Source organism: Fundulus heteroclitus, chromosome 7 (assembly GCF_011125445.2).
Source record: "Fundulus heteroclitus isolate FHET01 chromosome 7, MU-UCD_Fhet_4.1, whole genome shotgun sequence".
Lineage (NCBI taxonomy): Eukaryota > Metazoa > Chordata > Actinopteri > Cyprinodontiformes > Fundulidae > Fundulus > Fundulus heteroclitus.
In genome coordinates this window covers 18,277,757-18,297,505 of record NC_046367.1, presented here as the reverse complement: position 1 = coordinate 18,297,505, position 19,749 = coordinate 18,277,757, and the positions used below count along the sequence as shown (strand labels likewise).

At 41.5% G+C, this 19,749-nt stretch overlaps 1 protein-coding gene across 3 annotated transcripts; it reads right to left on the bottom strand.

Moving 5' to 3' along the window:
• Window positions 1–249: 249 nt before the first annotated feature.
• slain1a (SLAIN motif family, member 1a) lies at window positions 250–18,909 on the bottom strand. 3 transcript variants are annotated; one of them, XM_012864417.3, is made up of 9 exons: window positions 18,294–18,907; window positions 14,727–14,863; window positions 10,610–10,726; window positions 9,087–9,197; window positions 8,752–8,901; window positions 5,011–5,349; window positions 4,699–4,887; window positions 4,284–4,617; window positions 250–1,092 (listed from the first exon to the last, which is right to left on the bottom strand). In XM_012864417.3, the coding sequence occupies exons 1-9, from the start codon at window positions 18,743–18,745 to the stop codon at window positions 1,017–1,019; spliced, it is 1,905 nt and encodes a 634-aa protein (XP_012719871.2). In that variant the 5' UTR covers window positions 18,746–18,907; the 3' UTR covers window positions 250–1,016. The 3 variants fall into 3 exon arrangements, with proteins under 3 accessions (XP_012719871.2, XP_035994985.1, XP_021173015.2); XM_036139092.1 differs by lacking the exon at window positions 4,699–4,887 and having other exon boundaries at window positions 18,294–18,909; XM_021317340.2 differs by lacking the exon at window positions 10,610–10,726 and having other exon boundaries at window positions 18,294–18,908.
• Window positions 18,910–19,749: the final 840 nt, after the last annotated feature.

The window sequence follows — 19,749 nt, the reverse complement described above, 5'->3', positions numbered from 1 at the left end:
GCAGAAACCGGTCAGAGAGGCCACCATGAGTCTGAAGGAGCTGCAGGAGTTTCTGCCAAGCATTGGTGTTTAAATTATTGTTAGTTTTAGGTTCCTGGGGATCGTGCATCTTTTAGTTTTTCGCCTTTTTAGGGTTATTTATCAAGTCATGCACATGCAATGGTCAACTAAACTGAAATCTGCATTGTGAAATGAGATTTTCAACCCTCTTTGCTCAATATATTACTGGGTGAGAGAGCAGACAAGACATGCTTTGAAATGATTTATTCGTTTTTAAAAATCCAGCCCCTCTTGTTTTGTTGTGATCCATAAAAAGCATGTGCAATATTAATGCAGCGATCAGGTTTGTCAAACAACTTGATAGACTTCATCATGTAAATTCAGAAAATTAAAAGAAAAGTAGCACTGTGTGCACTGGCACAAATGAACATTAGATTCGATGTCAAAACAAAGCAGACAATTTACTTTTACAGGTGAGTCACGGTTCTCATCTAAAGTGCTGCAAGGTCCAGCCATAAAACAGAACTATCAAGAAACACAGCACTTTTTAACAGGCAGGAACGTCACTCCAGTTTCAGGATCTTCTTATATACCATACCACAGAATGACAAATTAATAATATTCTCAAAAAGAACCACAGAAAATCATTCAAAGCGTGTACAAAAGCTTTAGGGTTGAGAGAAATTGCCCTTCTAATGAAAGACAGTTGTAATTATCAGCAATGAAAACTCAAAAAAAAGAAAAAAGAAAATAATAAAGAGGATTTCATTTTTCTTCTTCACATTTATTATCTTATTATCAGAGTATTGCCTGTTGTCATCAGTGTGTTATCAGTGTTTAAGCAGGTAGCATAGATCCAGCCTGCTGGATCCACACTTCAGTTTTTTTGTTTTTTTTTCATGTGTTCATGTTAACAGTCACGTTCTCTGGGACCTCTTGGCAGCATCGTTTTTAAATCAGCACGGTCCCCCTGCAAAGAAACCCTGTGCAGCCTTCAGACTTCCCTCCGTCTGGGTTCAGTAGCAGCCGTCTTTCCAGCTGCCGTCCCTCAGGGCGCTCAGAGCAGCCAGGCTCTTTGGAGCAGCGAGCAAACTGTGGGCAGAAGGGAAACAAAGTACGCTGAGCATCTACAGTAAATTAACATTTCATTTAAAAAGCCAGTCGTTGGCGCGTCTGTAAGCTGGAGTAAGTCAGTTCTTCCTGTCTCGATAACGCCTGGTTCTAAACGCTGCTGCACGTCCTTTAGGTCATAAAGACGAACATACCAGCCCTGTTCTGGCCTCCCCTCCCCTGGTTTGCTTTGTGCCTTTTTAGAGTTCATTTTAAAATTCATATTTAAATAGTTTGAATGACCTTGCCCCGCCGTACCACTCTGAACTTACCTTCCCGGTCCCTTAGGTCGGCCAGGCAGCGCCTCCTGCAGGTACCGAGGTCCAGGAGGAAGCTCAGAGGGGACAGGACCTTCTCTATTGCTGCCCCTCAACTGTGGAATAACCTTCTCCTGCCCATTAGAGAGGCTCCTTCACTGGCTACTTTTAAAACTCACCTTAAAACCCATTTCTACTCTTTGGTGACAACATCAGCGAGACGTAGCTTGACATTATTGACATTAATTGATTTCATTGAGTTTAATCTTTTATTGTCCTTGTCACAAATATGTGAGTTTTTTTTTCTTTCAATGATGTGCTGATATGCAGCACTTTGTGGTTGTTTTAAACTGCTTTACAAATAAAGTCGGTGTGGTATGGTATGAGGGGTAGACTGTGTGTCTATCAAAGCGTGATTGTCTGACGTACCCAACACTGTGGTCTCCAAACAGAGTCTACGGGAAGGTCTCATCACAGTCTTTGCCAGAACATTGTGTGGCGTAGCGACTTAGCGGGCCCCCTGTATATGGAGGCTGTTATTTTTAAATGCATCAGCCTGGGGTTCCATCAGAGACTGTAGGACCTTTGCTGCATGTCTTCCCCTTTATCTATCTGACTGTTTCCTGTCTGATCACCAGGGCTGCACAATATATTGTAAGTCTATCATATTATTGCTGTAGGTACACAATACCCATATCAGGAAGAAGTGCCTGGACAGCCAAATATTTGGCAGCTCACTGGCGTTGCATGAAATAAAGCATTTTTGGATTGGGACTACAAATAATGTCAAGGAAGTTTGGGTATAATTTTGAGGTTAATGCAGCACATGTGGTAGCATTCGACGCATGAGGCGATGATGCTGGAGTTTTATTTATCAAAAGGCAGTATATATATATATATATATATATATATATATATATATATATATATATATATATATATATATATATATATACACACACACACACACACACACATATATATATATATATATATATATATATATATATATATATATACACACACACACACACACACACACATATATATATATATATATATATATATATATATATATATATATATATATATATATATATATATATGTATATGTACATACACACACACATATATATGTACATGATTGAGTCTCAGTCCAGCCTCTCTTCCTATGACATTGTATGAAAGGCAAATGCTTAATGGTGTAATTGGGATATAGGGTACGTCTTCTGGTTATTACTGCCACTGATCAAAGAGACCCTGGTGGCAGAAGCGTACACCAGTGACAACATCGTGACATGGCCTCTGACAAAATGCTAAATGACTTGTACTTGTACAGCGCTTTAACTAGTCCGACAACCCCAAAGTGCTTTCCACTATAATCAGTCATCCACACCCAGACAGTGATAAGCTATGTTAGTAGCCACAGCTGCCCCAGAGCAGACTGACAGAAGCAAGGCTGCCATACATCTGCTCCACCGGGCCCTCTTATCACCGCCAGCAGGCAATGCAGGTGAAGAGTCTTCCCCGCCAATTGCAGGACGAACTTCCTAAGTCTGTTGCCCCATAAACAAAACAAGGACTCGTGTGGAAGTGTTTTTGTGGCTGACAAGATCAGACAACTTTTCCCCTTCTCCGGTGTTCATGCTGGTTTATAGAAATTAACCCCAAACTGGTACTGATGAGCCAGCTGTTGAGGCCAGGTTTCAGCCTGGATTCAGCGTTTCCCTTTAGACCTGAGTCAACGTCACCCTCTACTGGCATGGGGTACTTACTGCACCTGATGTTCAGTTATCGATCAAGATCTGATACTATAGCCACTAGAATACGCTCAGATGGCCTTTGTCCATGGGTTGTTTCATTTTATTCCCTCCCTGACTTCTGGGTATTTCACTATTTGTGTCACTAAGTATATAAAACAGCATTTATTTATGTTTTATTATTCTCAAATTCTTAATAAATTTGTTTATTTAATTTAATAGATAAAAAAGTAAATTAACTAGAAACTCAAGAGTTTGACTTCAACTGTTGTGTGTTTAAGCAAGTAACAACGATCTGAAGCCGGTGCAAAATCACACAATGCTTTATGTTTTGATGTCCTACAGAACGAGGTACCCTGTGGTACCAGTTCTACGGCAGCCCACTGAACCAGTACTGCACTACAACCTTTACAATAACAGAAAACTTTTTTTTTTTTTTTGCATTTGCTTCTACTGAATGAAATCTGCTTGAAATAGATATGAGTACTTAATAGTTAGATTTAGTAAAGAAACCCTCATCGTATTCCTATTTTTGAGTTTTAGATAAAAACTTACCACAATTCCTTATATATATATATATATATATATATATGATTATTTTAAAATAAAAAGTACATAGTTTGCAGCCTCACAACAACAAAAAAGAAGAAAAGACTAGTATTATAGACATTTTACGCATATATTGCGTGAAAATACAGAAAAACTACTACAACGAGCCTTTTCAAGTGGTTCCACAGAATTTATCCTATTCTGTTTTTTGTCCCAGTTAAATGTTTAGGCTCATTAAACAAATGTTAATATAACACACAAGGATAACCTGAATAAAAACTGAAATCAGTTCTCAAAAGATGATTTAATTAAGTGAAATAAGCCATCCAAACTATGCTCACTCCTAGATAAAAAAAAAAAGTGATTGTCTCACATACTTAATCCATGATTCTGCCACTGTTGGCAGCAAAAAGTGCCATCAAGTGTGTGCAGTACTCGAGTCTTTTCCATCGTTGCGGAGGATTTCTGACCCACTCCCCAAAACAGAAATGTTTTACTTCAGCTGCATTGAATGGTTTCAGTCATGGACAGCGTGCTACAGCATCTCAATACGTTTTAAGCCTGACCTCTCAGATATGTGTACTTAGTGACGTGCTTTGGACCGTACCTGCGTGTGGGCTGCATGATTTTACTCGCACGTGGAAGTCCGCTCAGTCCCGCTAGGGAAGCCGGGCGAGGAAGCGAGCTGCGCGGGGCGGCCGACTGGTTGGCGCCGCCTTTCAGGGCGTGCGGCAGCAAACTGGCGCCGGCTTTTAGGGGCTGAGGAAGCGCTGTGCCGCTCGGGATGGAGCTCAGACTGGCGGAGGCGGACAGGGAGGCGGAGGTGGGACCCTGCTGCACGGTCGGGCTGACGTAGGCTGTGGCTTTCAGCTGCTGCCGGGGAGTGCTGGAGAAGTTTCCGACACTGTGCACTCGCTGACTGAGCTGGCTCGGAGAAGGGACTAAAACATAGTGGAACAGAGAAATATGAAAAGAAACTGAGCTCCAGGTGGCTGATTTATTGGTAGACGCAAGAGTCTTACTGGAGGACTGGAGTCGGAGGAGCCCGGTGGACGAGTCAAAGCTCTGGCTGCTCCGGAGGGAGGGCATTGATGGTAAAGAGGAGGGGCCGTTGGAGGGTGGGTTGGCAGGAGAGGCCAGGCATGGAACGCTGGGAACACTGGGCATGCTGGGAGCTCGGATCAGGTTGGGCATGCTCCTCTGTAGCTTGTCTATTTAACAACGTCAACAGTTCGGATCAGGTCTCGTAATACGGAATTAAGAGGCTCAAAAAATGAGCTGCATGCAAACGTCCAAAAAGCCGGCTCTGAATTTGTCGTTTCTTAAACACTCACCTGTGCTGCCCCTGTAGGCTGCGTGCGTGTCCGCGATCAGGCCGGAGGATCCAGACAGCGCAGAGAGTCCGCTGAGTGGGAACTGAGGGCTGGCCGAGCTGCGCCTGCAGTCTCTGAAGCTGGAGAAGGTGTGAGAGTGGGGCATGCTGCCCCGCTGCATAGAGCTGGTGCGAAAGAGTCGAGGCTGCGGAGGCGGCAGCTGGTCGTAGCCCTCCTCGTCCTCCTCCTCCTCGTCCTCCTCCTCCAGGTCCACCTCGCAGCGCCTGAGGGTGTGCAGGGAGAAGCTGGAGCTGCGACGGCCGGCCGTGGCTGAGGTAGAGGCGTAGTCCTGTCGGAGGCCTGAAGGAGAGCGGATCAGTGCTTTAATCTGGGAAAAAGTCGGACTTGTATATATGGCGCACAATATAGTGCTTCCTTACAGAGGCGCCGCTCATCCATTATTCAGTCACTGTATAAGTAAACCAGACTGATACAGGCCATTTTTCTGATATGGTCTACATAATTTATGAGCTGGCGACTCAAATTCGACTGTTTAGAGGTCACCTCCTCCTTTCAGTCTGTACATACAGCTACAGATCAGCATTTTCGTTGTGGGCCATAGACAGAAACAAAGAAGCATGAGCAAAAATAGAGAACCCCTGGTAAATTGGCAAAAAAAATCCTCACAACCCCTTTCACTGTAGTGACATCATTTCCCACTGGACGTTTCACCCAAATCCAACCTTTAACTTGGCTTGCTTATCTAAAATGACAAAAGATCCTACATTAACGTACAAGACATTCGAACGTGCCATTCAAGTAAGTCAGATCTCAGCTGATCTTCATTAAGTATGGAATACAAGAAGTTACTGGCCTAAACGTGTACAGTGGATTTGGAAGTTGAAAAACCAGCCGGGGCTGTGACAAACTAGACGAGGACTCATGTTTATGTACAGTTAGCAGGCTGGTGAGAGAAGTAATGAAATGTCCAAAGAGCGGCATCCAGAGGTCACTGAGCCTCCGCAGCAACCATCAGACGCTGTTCCACATGTCAGATGAAAAAGTATTTTCTGTCCTACTTTTACAAACCTAAACATGTGAAGTTTGGCTAAATGACACCGGGACTTAAACCCTGTGCTTTGGTCAAAAGAGAATAAAAATAAACTTTTACTAAATAAACACTCCGGTTGGGATATGTATGAATAAATATGGTTCGGTAAGTTTGAGGATCTATGATGGTTGGGGCCGTTTTCTCTGGGAACCTTGTTAGAGCGAATGACAACGCATTAGGTTATTTTAAATAAAAATCTACTGACCTCTTCCAGAAAATGAAATATGTGTAATTAGTGGGTCTTTTATTACAGTAAAAAGGTCCAAAGTTCAGATAATTCTCACATCCCTCTGGCCTGATGAACGTAGATATATGCAATTTTCTTTTTGTGTTTTAAAAGACTTCCATTGCTGAACACAAGCTGGGATTTAACATGTCAAGATAGTGAAGGTATAAAGCCTAATAGTCAAACCAATTTTCAAAGCAGCTCTGCATTTAATAAAGCAAGTGGAAACAGTCCCCCCCTCCCCCCAAAGGACTTTTAACACACAAAAACTGAATTGGTTCTTTTTACATTGAATGAAAAGCTAGTCTCTTAGAAATAAATGCTATATATAACACACATTCGCATAAAGTTGAAATATTTAGAGTTAAAAAGGCAGTAACTGATTTAGAGAGGCAAGATTTACACTGGCATGTGGAAATCGTTATACTTCTGCATTCTCGAAAGACTAATAAATCACAACAATCAACTTGTACCCTTAACATGATCAGCTGGTCACCGTGAATTATGTTTTATGCACTATTTTCCTGTAATATGTAATAAATTGCTAGCCCACGACACGCCATGGGGGAAAATTACAGCTACAATTTGGCTGACTCACCATTTACAATTTACAACATGTGGAGTGAAATTTACTTGTACCGCAGATTTATGCCTGCTTCCTTTTGCGTTTTTATGCCAGAGTCCCACAAATTATAACAATCTGCCTCCTCTGTTTACATTTGGCTTCTCCAACGCCACCCACCAAAAGGATTTATCTATGCATGTGCAGTTTTAAGCTTAGACTGTAAATGAATCCTGTTACCAGACCTCAGACTTGACAGACTGCATTCCTCTTGCCACATTACAAGAGATAATTAACATTTTGCTTTCTGATGTAAGACGTTAGGTAAATGCTGTTCTCCTGTAAACCGTGTAATGTTGTTGCACACCGATATAGCTACCAGTCAATGAATCCAAAGGTTTTCAATGATTTTCTAAGCTTACTGTTGGTGTTTTAATCAACACTAAGCTATATAGAAAATATTCTTTAACTCTTTTATAACAAGATGATCATTAGAAGACAGTTTACAGAGAATAATGTTGAGATTAATCCGATTTTAGCCAATATTTTTGCCTCTATGCTATGGTCGGATGGTTAGGTAATTGCCTAATTGGCTTTCTTACATCGTGAATTAACTCTTTATTCCTAACGGTTTTCCCTTGTGGGTCAGTCTTAGGACCACTTCTGTTCCTCGTCATTGTTATTGATGCAAAGGATTTTTGTGACTTGAAACTGAAGTCGAAGCTGCAGATTTCCATTTTACAACGACAGTACAGTAAAGTATAGCTCAGAACCTACATCCAATCTGGGTCCCAGCAGCTTTCAGTCAACAAAAGCCTTTTTTTTTAGTGAGTTGAAACTTGCAGGAAGCTCAGTGAAAAAAAAACTTGTGTTGTTCTCAAATCCAAAATCTTTGTCTCTTAAACTGCAAACCATCCCCGCTTTCACAGATTTAATCTGACTCCACAAGCAAGCTTTTGAACTTTGTACTCAACAACACGTTCATCTTTACATCTCACATGCAGGTGTTGATTGGCTGTCGATGGATTTACTGGTTTTGATGAAAACGCTGCGTATGGGTATGTATTTGTACGTGTATGTTTGAAAGTAGTCAGACTGCTGTAACTTAGGCTACGTTCACACTGCAGATCTTAATGCTTAATTCCGATTTTTTTGTGAAATCGGATTTTTTTGCGTGGTCGTTCACATTTCCAAATATATGCGACTTGTATGTGATCTGAACTGAATGCGTTCAACCTAAATGTCCCGCATGCGCAGTCGAGGACGCGATGACGTCACACTTAGCAAGCGTCCTCAGTGTTTGCAGAAGTAAACATGGATTATAATGCTGGCGTGCATTTTGCGGTCATTAATTTATTTTCTAACCGGAGCTTTCTCTCCATTGAATGCTCTCCTCATTGTAGTCCGCTATGGGTGTCGTCTTTCTTCCTGCTTCTGCATAGCAGGACGCAGAATAGTGACGTTTGTCGAGTATCGGTGACGTACAGGTCGGATAAATGCGACCTGGCCGTACAGACACAGGTCGCATTTGAAAAGATCAGATACGTATCGGATTCAGGACCACATATCCAAGTGGCCTGGGTCGCATTTGAAAAAATCCGATCTGTGTTGTTCAGACTGTCATGAAAAGATCAGATACAGATCGCATATGGGCAAAAAAATCGGAATTGGGTCACTTCAGGCTGCAGTGTGAACGTAGCCTAAGACTATTTTTCCTTCTGCCTGGCTCAGGACTCTCTCAAAGATGACGTTTCTCTCAAAAACAAAAAGACGTATTACACGTTCCATTTGGCCTTTTACAAGTTTAATGAAAATAAATATTAAATATAATTTCAATGAAACACGTTTTTACAGGTGACTCACTCTCCTCTTGGAGGCGTGCCATGACCTCCACGTCGGTCATGTCCTGCAGCTTGTAGCTCATGGAGATGGAGTCCTCTTCCAGCTCAGAGACGCCTACGTCACTGTCCACTGAAGACTGCGGCGTGATGGCTGCATGGCGGCGGCCAGCGTCTAAAACCACAAAGGAGACGTCACTCCTACAAAAGACATTTAACTCGCAAACCCTGTGAAGACTCTTCACGGACAGAAAGACACGTTAGTATGTATGTGCATTCGTGCTAGATTGAGATACTCCTACTGAAAGTACGACTTGTGGCTAACGGAGCAGAGAAGACGTCGTCGGGGGGGGGTCTTACGGTGGAGGGCTGAGTTTGAGAGGAAGGTGGGCGCTCTGTCGCTGAGGCTACAGCTGGCCCTGGGAGGCGGAGCTGGCTGGACGACAGACGGGCCTGATGACGGCAGCGGGCCTTCAAAGGAAAGAAACACAGACAATATTTAGGACTGACTGATATTTCCGTTACCTTGAAACATGCTGGGCTGAGTTTTCCCCCCAAACATCTTGATGGTCTGACCGTGTAATCTCTGCAGTTTGCTGTAATCTGATTTCAAGCTGCAGGAAGCAGGTTATTTAAGAATCTGGGTTATGTTAATACGGTAATGTGCAGATGTATTTTGGAAGCAACAGCTGCTTTTGGCACAACCTTCAGATTATTTTGGTTCAGATTATTTTGGAGTGGAACAAGATATGGATTTGAGGTTGGGAGAGGTTATGTCTGATGAAGATTATTATATAAACTACTACTATTAGTTAGAGCCAATAAAGTAAAGCAGTGGAAAGACAATGATACGGTCTTTGAAAATATGTTCTGCGAATTTAAAAAAAAGCCTCAAACTGAAAACCTTCAGGAGTCGCCTAATTAGTAGGGTTCCCCTGAGTGGGTGATTTAATCTCAGTATAAATCCAGCGGTTCTGTGAAGGTCTCAAAGGTTGGTTAAATTAAAGGAACAGGCATCATTATAAAAAAACCAAGAAACACGTCAGACAGATCAGGCTTGAATTTATGGAGACATCTAAATATACTGGTTTAAATAAGGGCAAAAGTTTCCCCTTCCATCACAACAACAACCCCAGACATACAAGTGGAGCATGCTTTAGATCAAAGCACATTCATTAGTTTGAATGGGCCAGTCATGATCCATATCTAAATCTAATTAAGGATCTGCGGCAAGAGTTAAAAGCCTCCTGCATTTCACACTGAGTTAAAGTGATTTAGCAAAGAATGGGCAAAAAGCTTCGTTTTCAGATGTGCAAAGCCGACAGAGATATTCCCCACTATGAGCTGTGACTGCAGTGAACGGTATAGTACCACAAAGTATTTACTACTGAGAAGGCCCGCATATAAACCCTTACCAAACTTTTTGTTTTTATTTGTATAAAAGTTTCAAACTATTGTATAAATTCCCTGCAACTGTTCCATCCCTTCCTACTTGGTGTTGGTCTATCACATAAATGATAACACCAAAGGGGTGTGAATAATTTTGCAAAACACCGTATGTCCTATTCATTATTCTTCTGCACATCCTGCAAACTCTGTAAATGTTTCAAGTGCTGTTTTTAATTCTATTTTATTCTTATGTGAGCACAGGCATGTCAAGAACATTGGGGGGGGGGGAAAATGGCTTTATGTTACGATAAACATCATAAAGATGCAACACAAATCACACAAAACAACACAATCTGATGGACGTCCTTCACAGCGACCAGGATCAAGTCGAACGGTCCGTCGAGTATTTCAGCTTGATTTAAGCAGAATAAAATTTCAAACGTCTGAAAATGGTCTGGTGGTTAGTAGCAGTGACGTGTGCAGCTTTGTGTTACCTCGGGCCTCGGTTAGTGCAGCAGGTTTAGTGTAAGGCAGGACGGGACAGCTCAGGGTGGAGAGTCCCTCTATGCAGCTGTATGGACGGACAGAGGACAGCCCTCGCCACCGCCTCGCTACAGAAACAAGATTGCATGCAGGGAAGGACATGTTAGACGGACATGTTAGACGGATTGCCCTCCCCTATGTTATGCACTCACATGCAGCACGTTGATTAACACAGTTTAACACACTCAGACCCATGTTGATCGGCCTCTTACAGATCAGTATTGATGTTTTAAATGATTGGGTCAGAAAAGCTTCCAATAGCAGCTTATTGGGCTAAAGCATAGATTTTTTTTGGCGGGGGTGTGGGGGTGTGTGGGTCTTAGGTTAAGCTGGGATTGTGGATGTAGGCTACATCTATTTCCAAAAATGAAATTATATCCACGGACTACTGCAGAACCAGAGCTTACACTAATTCCCGTACGTTTCCGATTCTTGCACAAAACTGTGCCACTTCATGCTAATTTCTGTCACCCATGAGCCAATTCTCTGGCTACTTAAGTTCAGCAGATCACTGAACTTAAATACTTAAAAATCAAGGCTTAAGGAAAGTTAGTAAAGCATTGATAAACTCTTAAGCCTTCAATATTTTTTCATTTTTCACCTTAAAATGGTGAGTAAATTGGCCTGCACTGTGTGATCTGCCCAGCGTGTAAACACTGTGTCCATCCTCGCTGATTAGCAGGCGCGGAGGCTGCTCTCCTGACAAAGTGGACCGTTTTGCATTCCTCACACAATTAGGCCCGATAAAACCAGCATTCAGAGCAAGTTACAAAACTGCTTCTGGTTTGTTCACGCCACAGGGGGCGTATTCAGGACCCCGAGGAGGAGAGCCAACTTGAGAGAAAGAAAAAGTCCTTGAAACGTCCACGCCGATGCCCGTTACCGACCCACAGGGCGGACGCAGGCCGCCAGAATGAGAATAGTTATCACAGGGAACCATTCTGACAACATGCCACATACATGAACATCTTGTACCCATGTATTTCAATGACTATGAGCTTTCGCTGCACAAGAGTCTCTTAAGCAGGCTGTTGGAGCGATGAAGCCTGCTTCAAATATGCATTAAATGTAACCAGTGTTTCTATGGTAACAATATTTCCCACGCATGAGAGCCGAGAGCGTGGTCCAGCAGCAGATATCATTTATTGGCACACATACGTACCAGCTCCTGCATTTATATATACACTATATAAATAAATCTCATATTACCGTTTCGATCATTTTAATAATCCCTTGTCCCAAATAATGATAATATATTTTAAACTGGATTGTGGCCTTAGCGATAAGAGGTTATCCGTTTGTAGACGGGAAGAAATCAGATTTGGTTTATTGTAAATGGTTGATTTGACTCATATTAGTGCACAAATGGCAGATTTGTTGGCTGCGGAAAAATCAGCGCGCGGTACAGCGGCAAGCGGAAAAACCAGTGGGATTTGCTGTCGTGCTCGGTTTCCAGGCCAACTACCATTAGCAAGAAAAGCCAATAACACCGTATCCCCCAATCTATATGTTCAATGGGTAGAGGAAAATACAAACAGGGACTGCAGTGATCTGTGTGCCACCAGTTTAATGTGGTACACCCGCTCAGAAGTAGGCTGCAATAAGCTGTCAACTCTTGCAGCCTCCACAATATTATAGCTGCACGGCAGCCGCCACATTCAATCTGAATCAGGGTTGGCTGACTTTCCAAATGAAGATTCTGACTTCAGGAGATGTTCAGTTTCATTTTTAGCCAAAACAAAACCTGGAAAATTGGTCTTTCAAGTAGGATAGAGTAGAACAAATAGGATGCACTGTATGAAACGGGTACAATAACTACCTGCCTCCTAAGTTCAAGTTGCCTCAAGTCAGAAGTCAGATCTGGGAATTACATCAAAGCCTAGTTAAGTTTATCGGAGTTGCAAGTGAAAGAAACAGTCACATTTGTTGATTTCAGTGATGCTAACTACCCTTAGCAATACAAGCTAACAAGAAGGTATTTCTCTCAGTTTCATAAGTTTAAACACTGAATGAACACATTTAGGAATAGAAACTGTACAGCGCTGTGTGTATCACTGGTTTATTGAGTTACACTCCGTCAGAAGTGAGATTTGCCTGCTTACACCAACAACTTTCATCATGTTTTACAAGCGCAGCGGCCATATTGTTCACTGAAAGTCAGGACTACTCGGAGACATAGAGACTTCAGTAGGCGTTCTTGTTGTATTCACTAATGAGAAGCTCAAAATCCAGCTTCATAGAACAAACTGAACACACCATTGTCATGAAGGCTAATGCCACTTGGTTCTAATTAGCACTGAAGCTACACGCTACAAGCAGTTTTGTTTCATACCTTTCCAGACTGCAACGTTCAGATACGTATTTCAGTCAATTCATGAACCATTTGAAGGCTTCCCTCCAGATACTGCTGGTAAATCTGATGTAAACGTTTGGGCATTGGTCATGCTGTTGGGCTTAAAAGCCAATTGAAAACTATTTATGGATGTCAGGGGCCGACACTTCTGTACTGTAACAAAGAAGAGCCCTGTGGCAAAGCTTTTTCTTTACAGCTTTCCAAATATGTTTATCATCTCAGTCACAGGGTTCAAGGCTTCTTCAAAGAGACATCTTGTTCATTAAAAATTTTTAATCAAATTGCTCAAGGACTAAGCCCTAGAAACTTAAGACTTTTTTATTCTCCATTTGCATACAGATTTTCCACAGTAATTGACGTCTCTGTTAAAGATCTGAGCAAAACAACCTAAATAAGGAGTCGTTATGAGGACCGATGACAGTGACCTCAAAGATGGCCATTTCTGCTCTTCCTCAACAGTCTCCTCATTGTTCCAGACCCAGTTGGTTCAATCGATGCTAGGATTGGAAAACACTGACAAGTTTGAGTGAGTAGCTATTTTCCTGTAGCTATTTCGTGACCAATAAAAATGAGCAAAAATCTGCCTTTTTCAAAGGCTTTTTTTTTTCATGTCTTTCCCAATCTGAAAAGCAAATAAGGCACATCATATCTGCACACCAGGGAAGCATAATATCATGACTAATTAAAGATTCCCAAAAAACTCCAATTAACTAAAAGAAAGGCAAGCATAAATGATAGACACATGTTTAAGTAGATCTATCCTGAGTAAATGCACTGGAATTAAAGGTAGGTTTGGTCTAAAAAGTCTTAGCATGAGAACGTAATGCTTGAATAAAAGATTGTTTTATTTTAAGACATTTGACACATCGCTCCCAACAATTACGGGGAGGGGGGTCACTCTGTCTGCAGCTTATATGACAGTTTATGTAACAAAGCCAGGTTACTGAAATATTTTACAAGGTCCTTCTCCTTCCCATATATCCAACACACAAGGGGTCACCACTAAGAGCAACTCCAGGTTTTCATTTTTAATATACATAAGGAATGGGAGGAGGACAATTACTCTCACAAATTTAGATTTTATCGCTGTTAGAAATGAAATAGGCTGAGATAAGAGCTACTTATAGTTTTCCATAAACAGACTTCTTCTTTTTTTTTTATAAATCACTTCTCTATTATTTTCCAAGTTCAATTACAGTCTAAATATGAGAAGAGGCAGTGTGTTGGCCTGTCTTAAACGACGGCCTTAGTTAATTAATTTTAATTAATTAATTTTATATAATCTTAATCTATTTAAAAACATGAAATCTGAATGATCTTGACTCCAATAGTCACAGCTAGGAACATAAATAAACAATATGTTTTATAAAAATGTGACAGCTCCTAAAAATATCAAAATGGTTTCACACTAAGTTTAGCTGCTTCCTTCTGTTTATTTTTTCTTTTAATGGCAATGTTACATGAAATGTAGAACATTTGTTTATGAATGGCAAACGGCCTCGAACTTGTATAGCGCTTTATCGAGTCAGACGACCCCAACATTCAGTCATTCACCCATTCACACCTTGACGGGGGTTCCCTATGTTTATATAGAGACACAGAGATTTGTAACTGAAAGAGAATCACGCTGGTTAAACTGTGTTTATTCAATGTTTGCCAAGTAAACGCTTGTAAATGTGAGGGCGGACGTATTCTGACCGATCAGTATACTGTACCTTGGTCCAGCCTGTGGCACAGCGTCATCTTAGCCAGCTCCACCTCCGGCCCAGGGTGGTCCAGGACCTGCCTGCACCACTGGAGAGGGCTGAGCATGCCTTTGCTGGGTGGCTTTGCTCTGGGATTCACATACAGCCTGAGACACAGAAGCACTTCAGTCACATTCTGCAGCCTTTAATCTCACTTGCTGCTGTATTTACTCATCTACAGAGAAATCTTCGATCACCAGCACTTGAAAACAGAACATACCCGTGAGGAATATATGAAAGCGAATAAAACAAATGTAACATTCTTTTGTTAACCTATAAAGACATTTTTTTTATATACTTCTGAACCTATAAATGTTCCTCTTTCAGTTCTGCAAGATGATTGTAAATCAGTTTTTAGCGAAAACAAATAATACACCTAGCATTTTATGTAAAACTGTGCTACACCTACACATGATAGAGTACAAAAATAAATCCAACAGGAGTCTATTCCTGGACTCCCCAAGTGACAGAACATAAAAAAAAACCTAAAAAAACACACAGGAGTGACCTTAAATTCAACAACTAGGCCAGAGTGTTAGAGTGATTTTAAGGTCAGCTTGTCATGTTAGATGGAATAAAGACGCGCTAGGGGCAGGAGATGAGCGCTGTAACCCAGCAGTGCTGCAATCAGCTGTGTGCTACATTTTCCACATCATCACGTCGGATGCATAAAGCTGCTTCAGTAGTCGGCATGTCAGTGTGAGAGCAAGCCAAGTCAACAGCTCCTGCGCTTCCCACTAGTTCAGCCTGGGGGCCCAACACCGCACACAAAGCCGAGCTGTTTGATCATAGACTGAAGGGGGTCATTGTTTCTAAATTCATCCCAGAACATATGCTGCACTGTGCATCCAAGGATTCAGGTCTATTCTATTGTTTTTCCCACTGAAAAAAAAAACGATAATTTTTGTCAGCGTCTCAAAGTTTAAGCCAAGAGAAGAACAAACGGCATCATCGGAGCAGACACAACTTTGCATGGGGTCGTACGCAGAATTTAGTACCAATCACCCAACAGCCACCACAGCATCACTAACATCACTTTTCATGCTGATTTTCAGTTTTGTTTTGCCTATTTTTCAAAGGATTGTAACACATAGAAGAGTTAAAAGCTGTTGTAGGATTTATGATGAACTCTGTGATTATTTTTTTTTTATCAAACTCAAAAGATTCTTTAGAAGTACAAGTGTTTAGTTGATGCATTTATAGACTAAAAATGGTGGCAGTTAACATTTTGATCCATTTAAAGACCATTGATCTGTCAGTATTCGACCTGACGATCATTGAAGATTGAGGCAAAGCTATTTGATTCCAATGTTTAGCTGATCGATTTTGTGCATCTCTAGACCAGACCTAGCCTCGTGAGACCATCCTGATCTCGCGAGCTTTCAAGGTTTCACTCGCAGATCAGTCTGGATACTTTCCGTTAAGGAAAATTTGTAGCAGTTCACCAAACGAACGTCCAATCAGCGTTGGCTTTAAAGCGGGTTGAGGTGTGACGCAACGAGAAGCGCGACAGTTCAGTCTAAAGAACATGGCGGCTTCAGCCGATGAAACTAGCGTTAGCGTGGCTATCGAGCAAGTTTTATCGGAATTACAGAGTATTTCTTCACTGAAAGAAGAGCAAAACACTGCTCTGGAGGCTTTTCTCAGAGGAAAAGATGTTTTTGCTCTTCTCCCGACTGGTTTCGGCAAGAGCTTGTGGTTGTGTTTTCGTCGTCGCTGTTAGTACGTCATGTGCTTCGTTGATCTGATTGGTTTATTTGGCCCGTCTATCACCAACATAGGCCAATCAGCTAACCAGTATTTTCGCCCCTTCCCAAAATTACTTCAACGGAAGGTTTCCAGATGGATATGCGGAGCAAATCTATCTGGCGGAGTCAGGTTAGACCAGACCAGCAAACTATTATGAATTTCCCTTTAAATGATAGGACACAGTATATTTGCAAATTCTTTTAAGTCTGAAATAGACAAAAAATAAAAATATTTCTTATTTGCTATTTAGAAAGCGTCATAATGGATTTAAAAGTCTGCACGTTCTGGCAAAAAACTCGAAGTCTTGGCATATTTCTCTGATAGAATACAAAATTCTTGGGAGGCCCGAAGGTGTGGCTTTGTTCACTTTTGCAGTGAGCTGGCCCTGACAATCAGAGGTGTCAAAAGTATTCCCATCTATTACTCAAGTACAAATATAATGACAAGGGTTTGATAATCCTTCTGTAGAAGTAGAAGTGTCAACTTAACCTTTTACTAAAGTAAAAGTATAAAAGTACCAGATACAAAACTACTTGAAGTATTAAAGTAGAAGTAATCCCTCCCCCGTTACTATAATTGTAGAGTGAGATAAGATAAGATAAGATAGTCTTTATTGATCTCACAATGGAGAAATTCACTCACAATATGTTAATATTGAAAAAAAATTGGGATTGGCTGTTTCACCCACATATATGCCCATTGAAAACGAACCATTCAGTCCAATGCAAATATATTAAAGGTCCATTTATAGGTGCAATAATGAGCATCTACATGGGTTTCATGGAGCAGAAAATCTGGTGTCTGGTTGCCTATAAGTATTGGTGTAAAAAGTCAAATTTCAGAGACATATTATCACTAACCTTTTACTTGTTATTATTGGAATGTAAATGAACATCCAAGCATAGCTACAGGAATTGATGAAGGCAACAGATGTAAGAAAACCAGATTAGTCATGGAAATGAGTGCATTACCCTCGTATAACAATTACCCATGTATGGTTGTCTGTATGCAGTAGACAGTGTTGTCCAAATTAATGATTGATCCTGGCGATTAATAAAAACATGAAAAAAGGGAAAACAACAAATAACCCTAAAAATGGAACGTTCCTCTACGTTTTGTGCTTCTTACGTTTTTAATTGGGGCATTTGCCAAACAACTCGGTGCAGTACAACCTCCAACCACAATCAAAATCACTCCATAGCGCTTTATCTGAATATTTTTGTTTTTGTTTTTGCTTTTTATTGACAAGCCAGAAGCAAAATAAGCTGAAATAAAATCGAAGCAATGAGACTATTTTCAAAATGTAAGGAGTAGAAAGCACAGATATGAAAATTTAAGGAGTAGAAGTAAAAAGTAGGCTAAAAAATAATCACTCTACTAAAGTATAAATAACCAAAACTTCTGCTTAATGAAGGTAACAAATTATTTGTACAGTAACCAATAAGAGAATGCTGAGTACCAACATCACACAATAAAACTGGCTTATTGATTTTTGTGTTGGGTCTATAATGCAACTATTGTGGGATTTGTCAGATTAATCTGAGGAAACAAAGCTCACATGATTTTGTAGCCTATTTTATTTTATTTTTTTTACACATGTTTATTGTTTTTAATGTAATGCACTTTACCTTTTGTTAATTTATTTTTGTGGATTATTTGTTTAGGAGTGTTGCTGAACAAACACGCGTCTATTAACCCCTTAGTGAGACGTGCATGGAGCAGATCTTATTTATCGTTTTCATCATGAACTAAAGCAGAGCAGCAACAATAACAAGCGGTAGTGGTTACCAGCTATCGGGCTCTCCAACGGGGAGCACCGCGTTCAGGTCCAAAACATCCACCTCATCCAGCACGGTCGCGCTGCCCTCCGCGGCATCAGGAGACGCGGAGCTCGGCTGGAAATAGGCGAACACCTCCTCGGCTGCTGCTGCTGCTGCTGCCCGCGGCGGCGGGGAGAAACACCGGTGGGTCCGCGTCGGACTCGTAACGTCGTATTTACGGGAGAAGCCGTCCGCCAGACACGGCGCGGCGCCGTGCGCACACGGCAGCGGGCTCTGGAGATGAGGGCCGACGGAGCAATTGTTCGCCGCGTTGTTCGCTCTGCTCCGCAATTGTTCGTTCTGCTTCTCCAGTTTTCGAACCAGCTCCTGGAGCTTGAGCACCTCCAGCTCCGCGTTGGCGATCTTATTGTTGCCGTTGATGTCGGCCATCCTCTGGAGGCTCGCCACCTCTGCTTCCATTTGCTAACAAGCACATTGAGAGGAGTAGGAAGCACGGCCTGCCTGCAGAGGGTCCCTTTCAGTTCAGGGAGGGTGTCCAGATTCCCCCCCTTAAAAGCTACTACTCACAGATAGACTCACTGATGCTGCTGCTGCTGGGATGACTGCACAGCCTGCACCTCATTGGTCAGCAGCACGGAGCTAAATTCCCATCACACCACCACCGAGGAAGTGATTATCACAGCCTCCCTAAACACATTCCTGTGCAATATCTTTACTCACTACAGGCATATATATATTTTAAATCCATTTATTTTTTGCTCTGACATATGATTTGCATTTATCCTATACATTGAAAAGCTGCAACATTATGTGTCAACTATATATCTCCTCAGTTTAGACCCCTTTTTGGGAGTGATTGTTTGTAAGTGCAGAGGCAGACTTGGAAGCTGAAAACTTTTATAATAAATTAAGACGAATGGACATGGAAAACGCAGGTTAAAAAAAAGGGTCTAGAAATACAGGCAGAAGATTGGCCACTGTGATGAAACAACAGGGAAACATGGCAGTTTAAAGGGGAAATATAATGCTTTTAAGTTGTTGTGGTCAATATAAAGTGGAACTGCAATGCTTTGGTGTAAATACCAGGTAAATTTACCCCCATGTTCCCCCTTTTAACTGAGGTGTGTCTGAGAGCAACTCGTTTTGGTGTTGTCTCTTTAAATCTAAAGGAAGCCCTTCACCCCCCCCCCCCCCCCAGTTCGTAGTGTTCAACTCCACCCCAATATGTTATGTTTGTAGTATGCTGGGGGACGGTGAAATGAATAATCAAATATCTTGACTTATCCACTTGTAGCTTCGGCACCCTTTAGCTTGGACTACCAAATAGATCAGAGAAAAAAAAAAAAAGATATGGCTGATTCTCAATACTTGGAAGCTGGAAGTCTGTGACTTTGTTAAGCAGCCCCACAGCAAATGCTGTGACATAATTGTTAAAAAAAAAACCCATAATAGAAAACAAAGAA

Excerpts from the sequence above, each read along its gene's own strand:
- slain1a (XM_012864417.3), bottom strand. The coding sequence starts at position 18,745 with ATGGAAGCAGAGGTGGCGAGCCTCCAGAGGATGGCCGACATCAACGGC. Across the intron at positions 9,198-10,609 it reads TGCACTAACCGAGGCCCGAG|GCCCGCTGCCGTCATCAGGC; the intron begins GTAACACAAAGC and ends TTTCCTTTGAAG. Across the intron at positions 4,618-4,698 it reads CCTCCGACTCCAGTCCTCCA|TCCCTTCTCCGAGCCAGCTC; the intron begins GTAAGACTCTTG and ends ACTATGTTTTAG.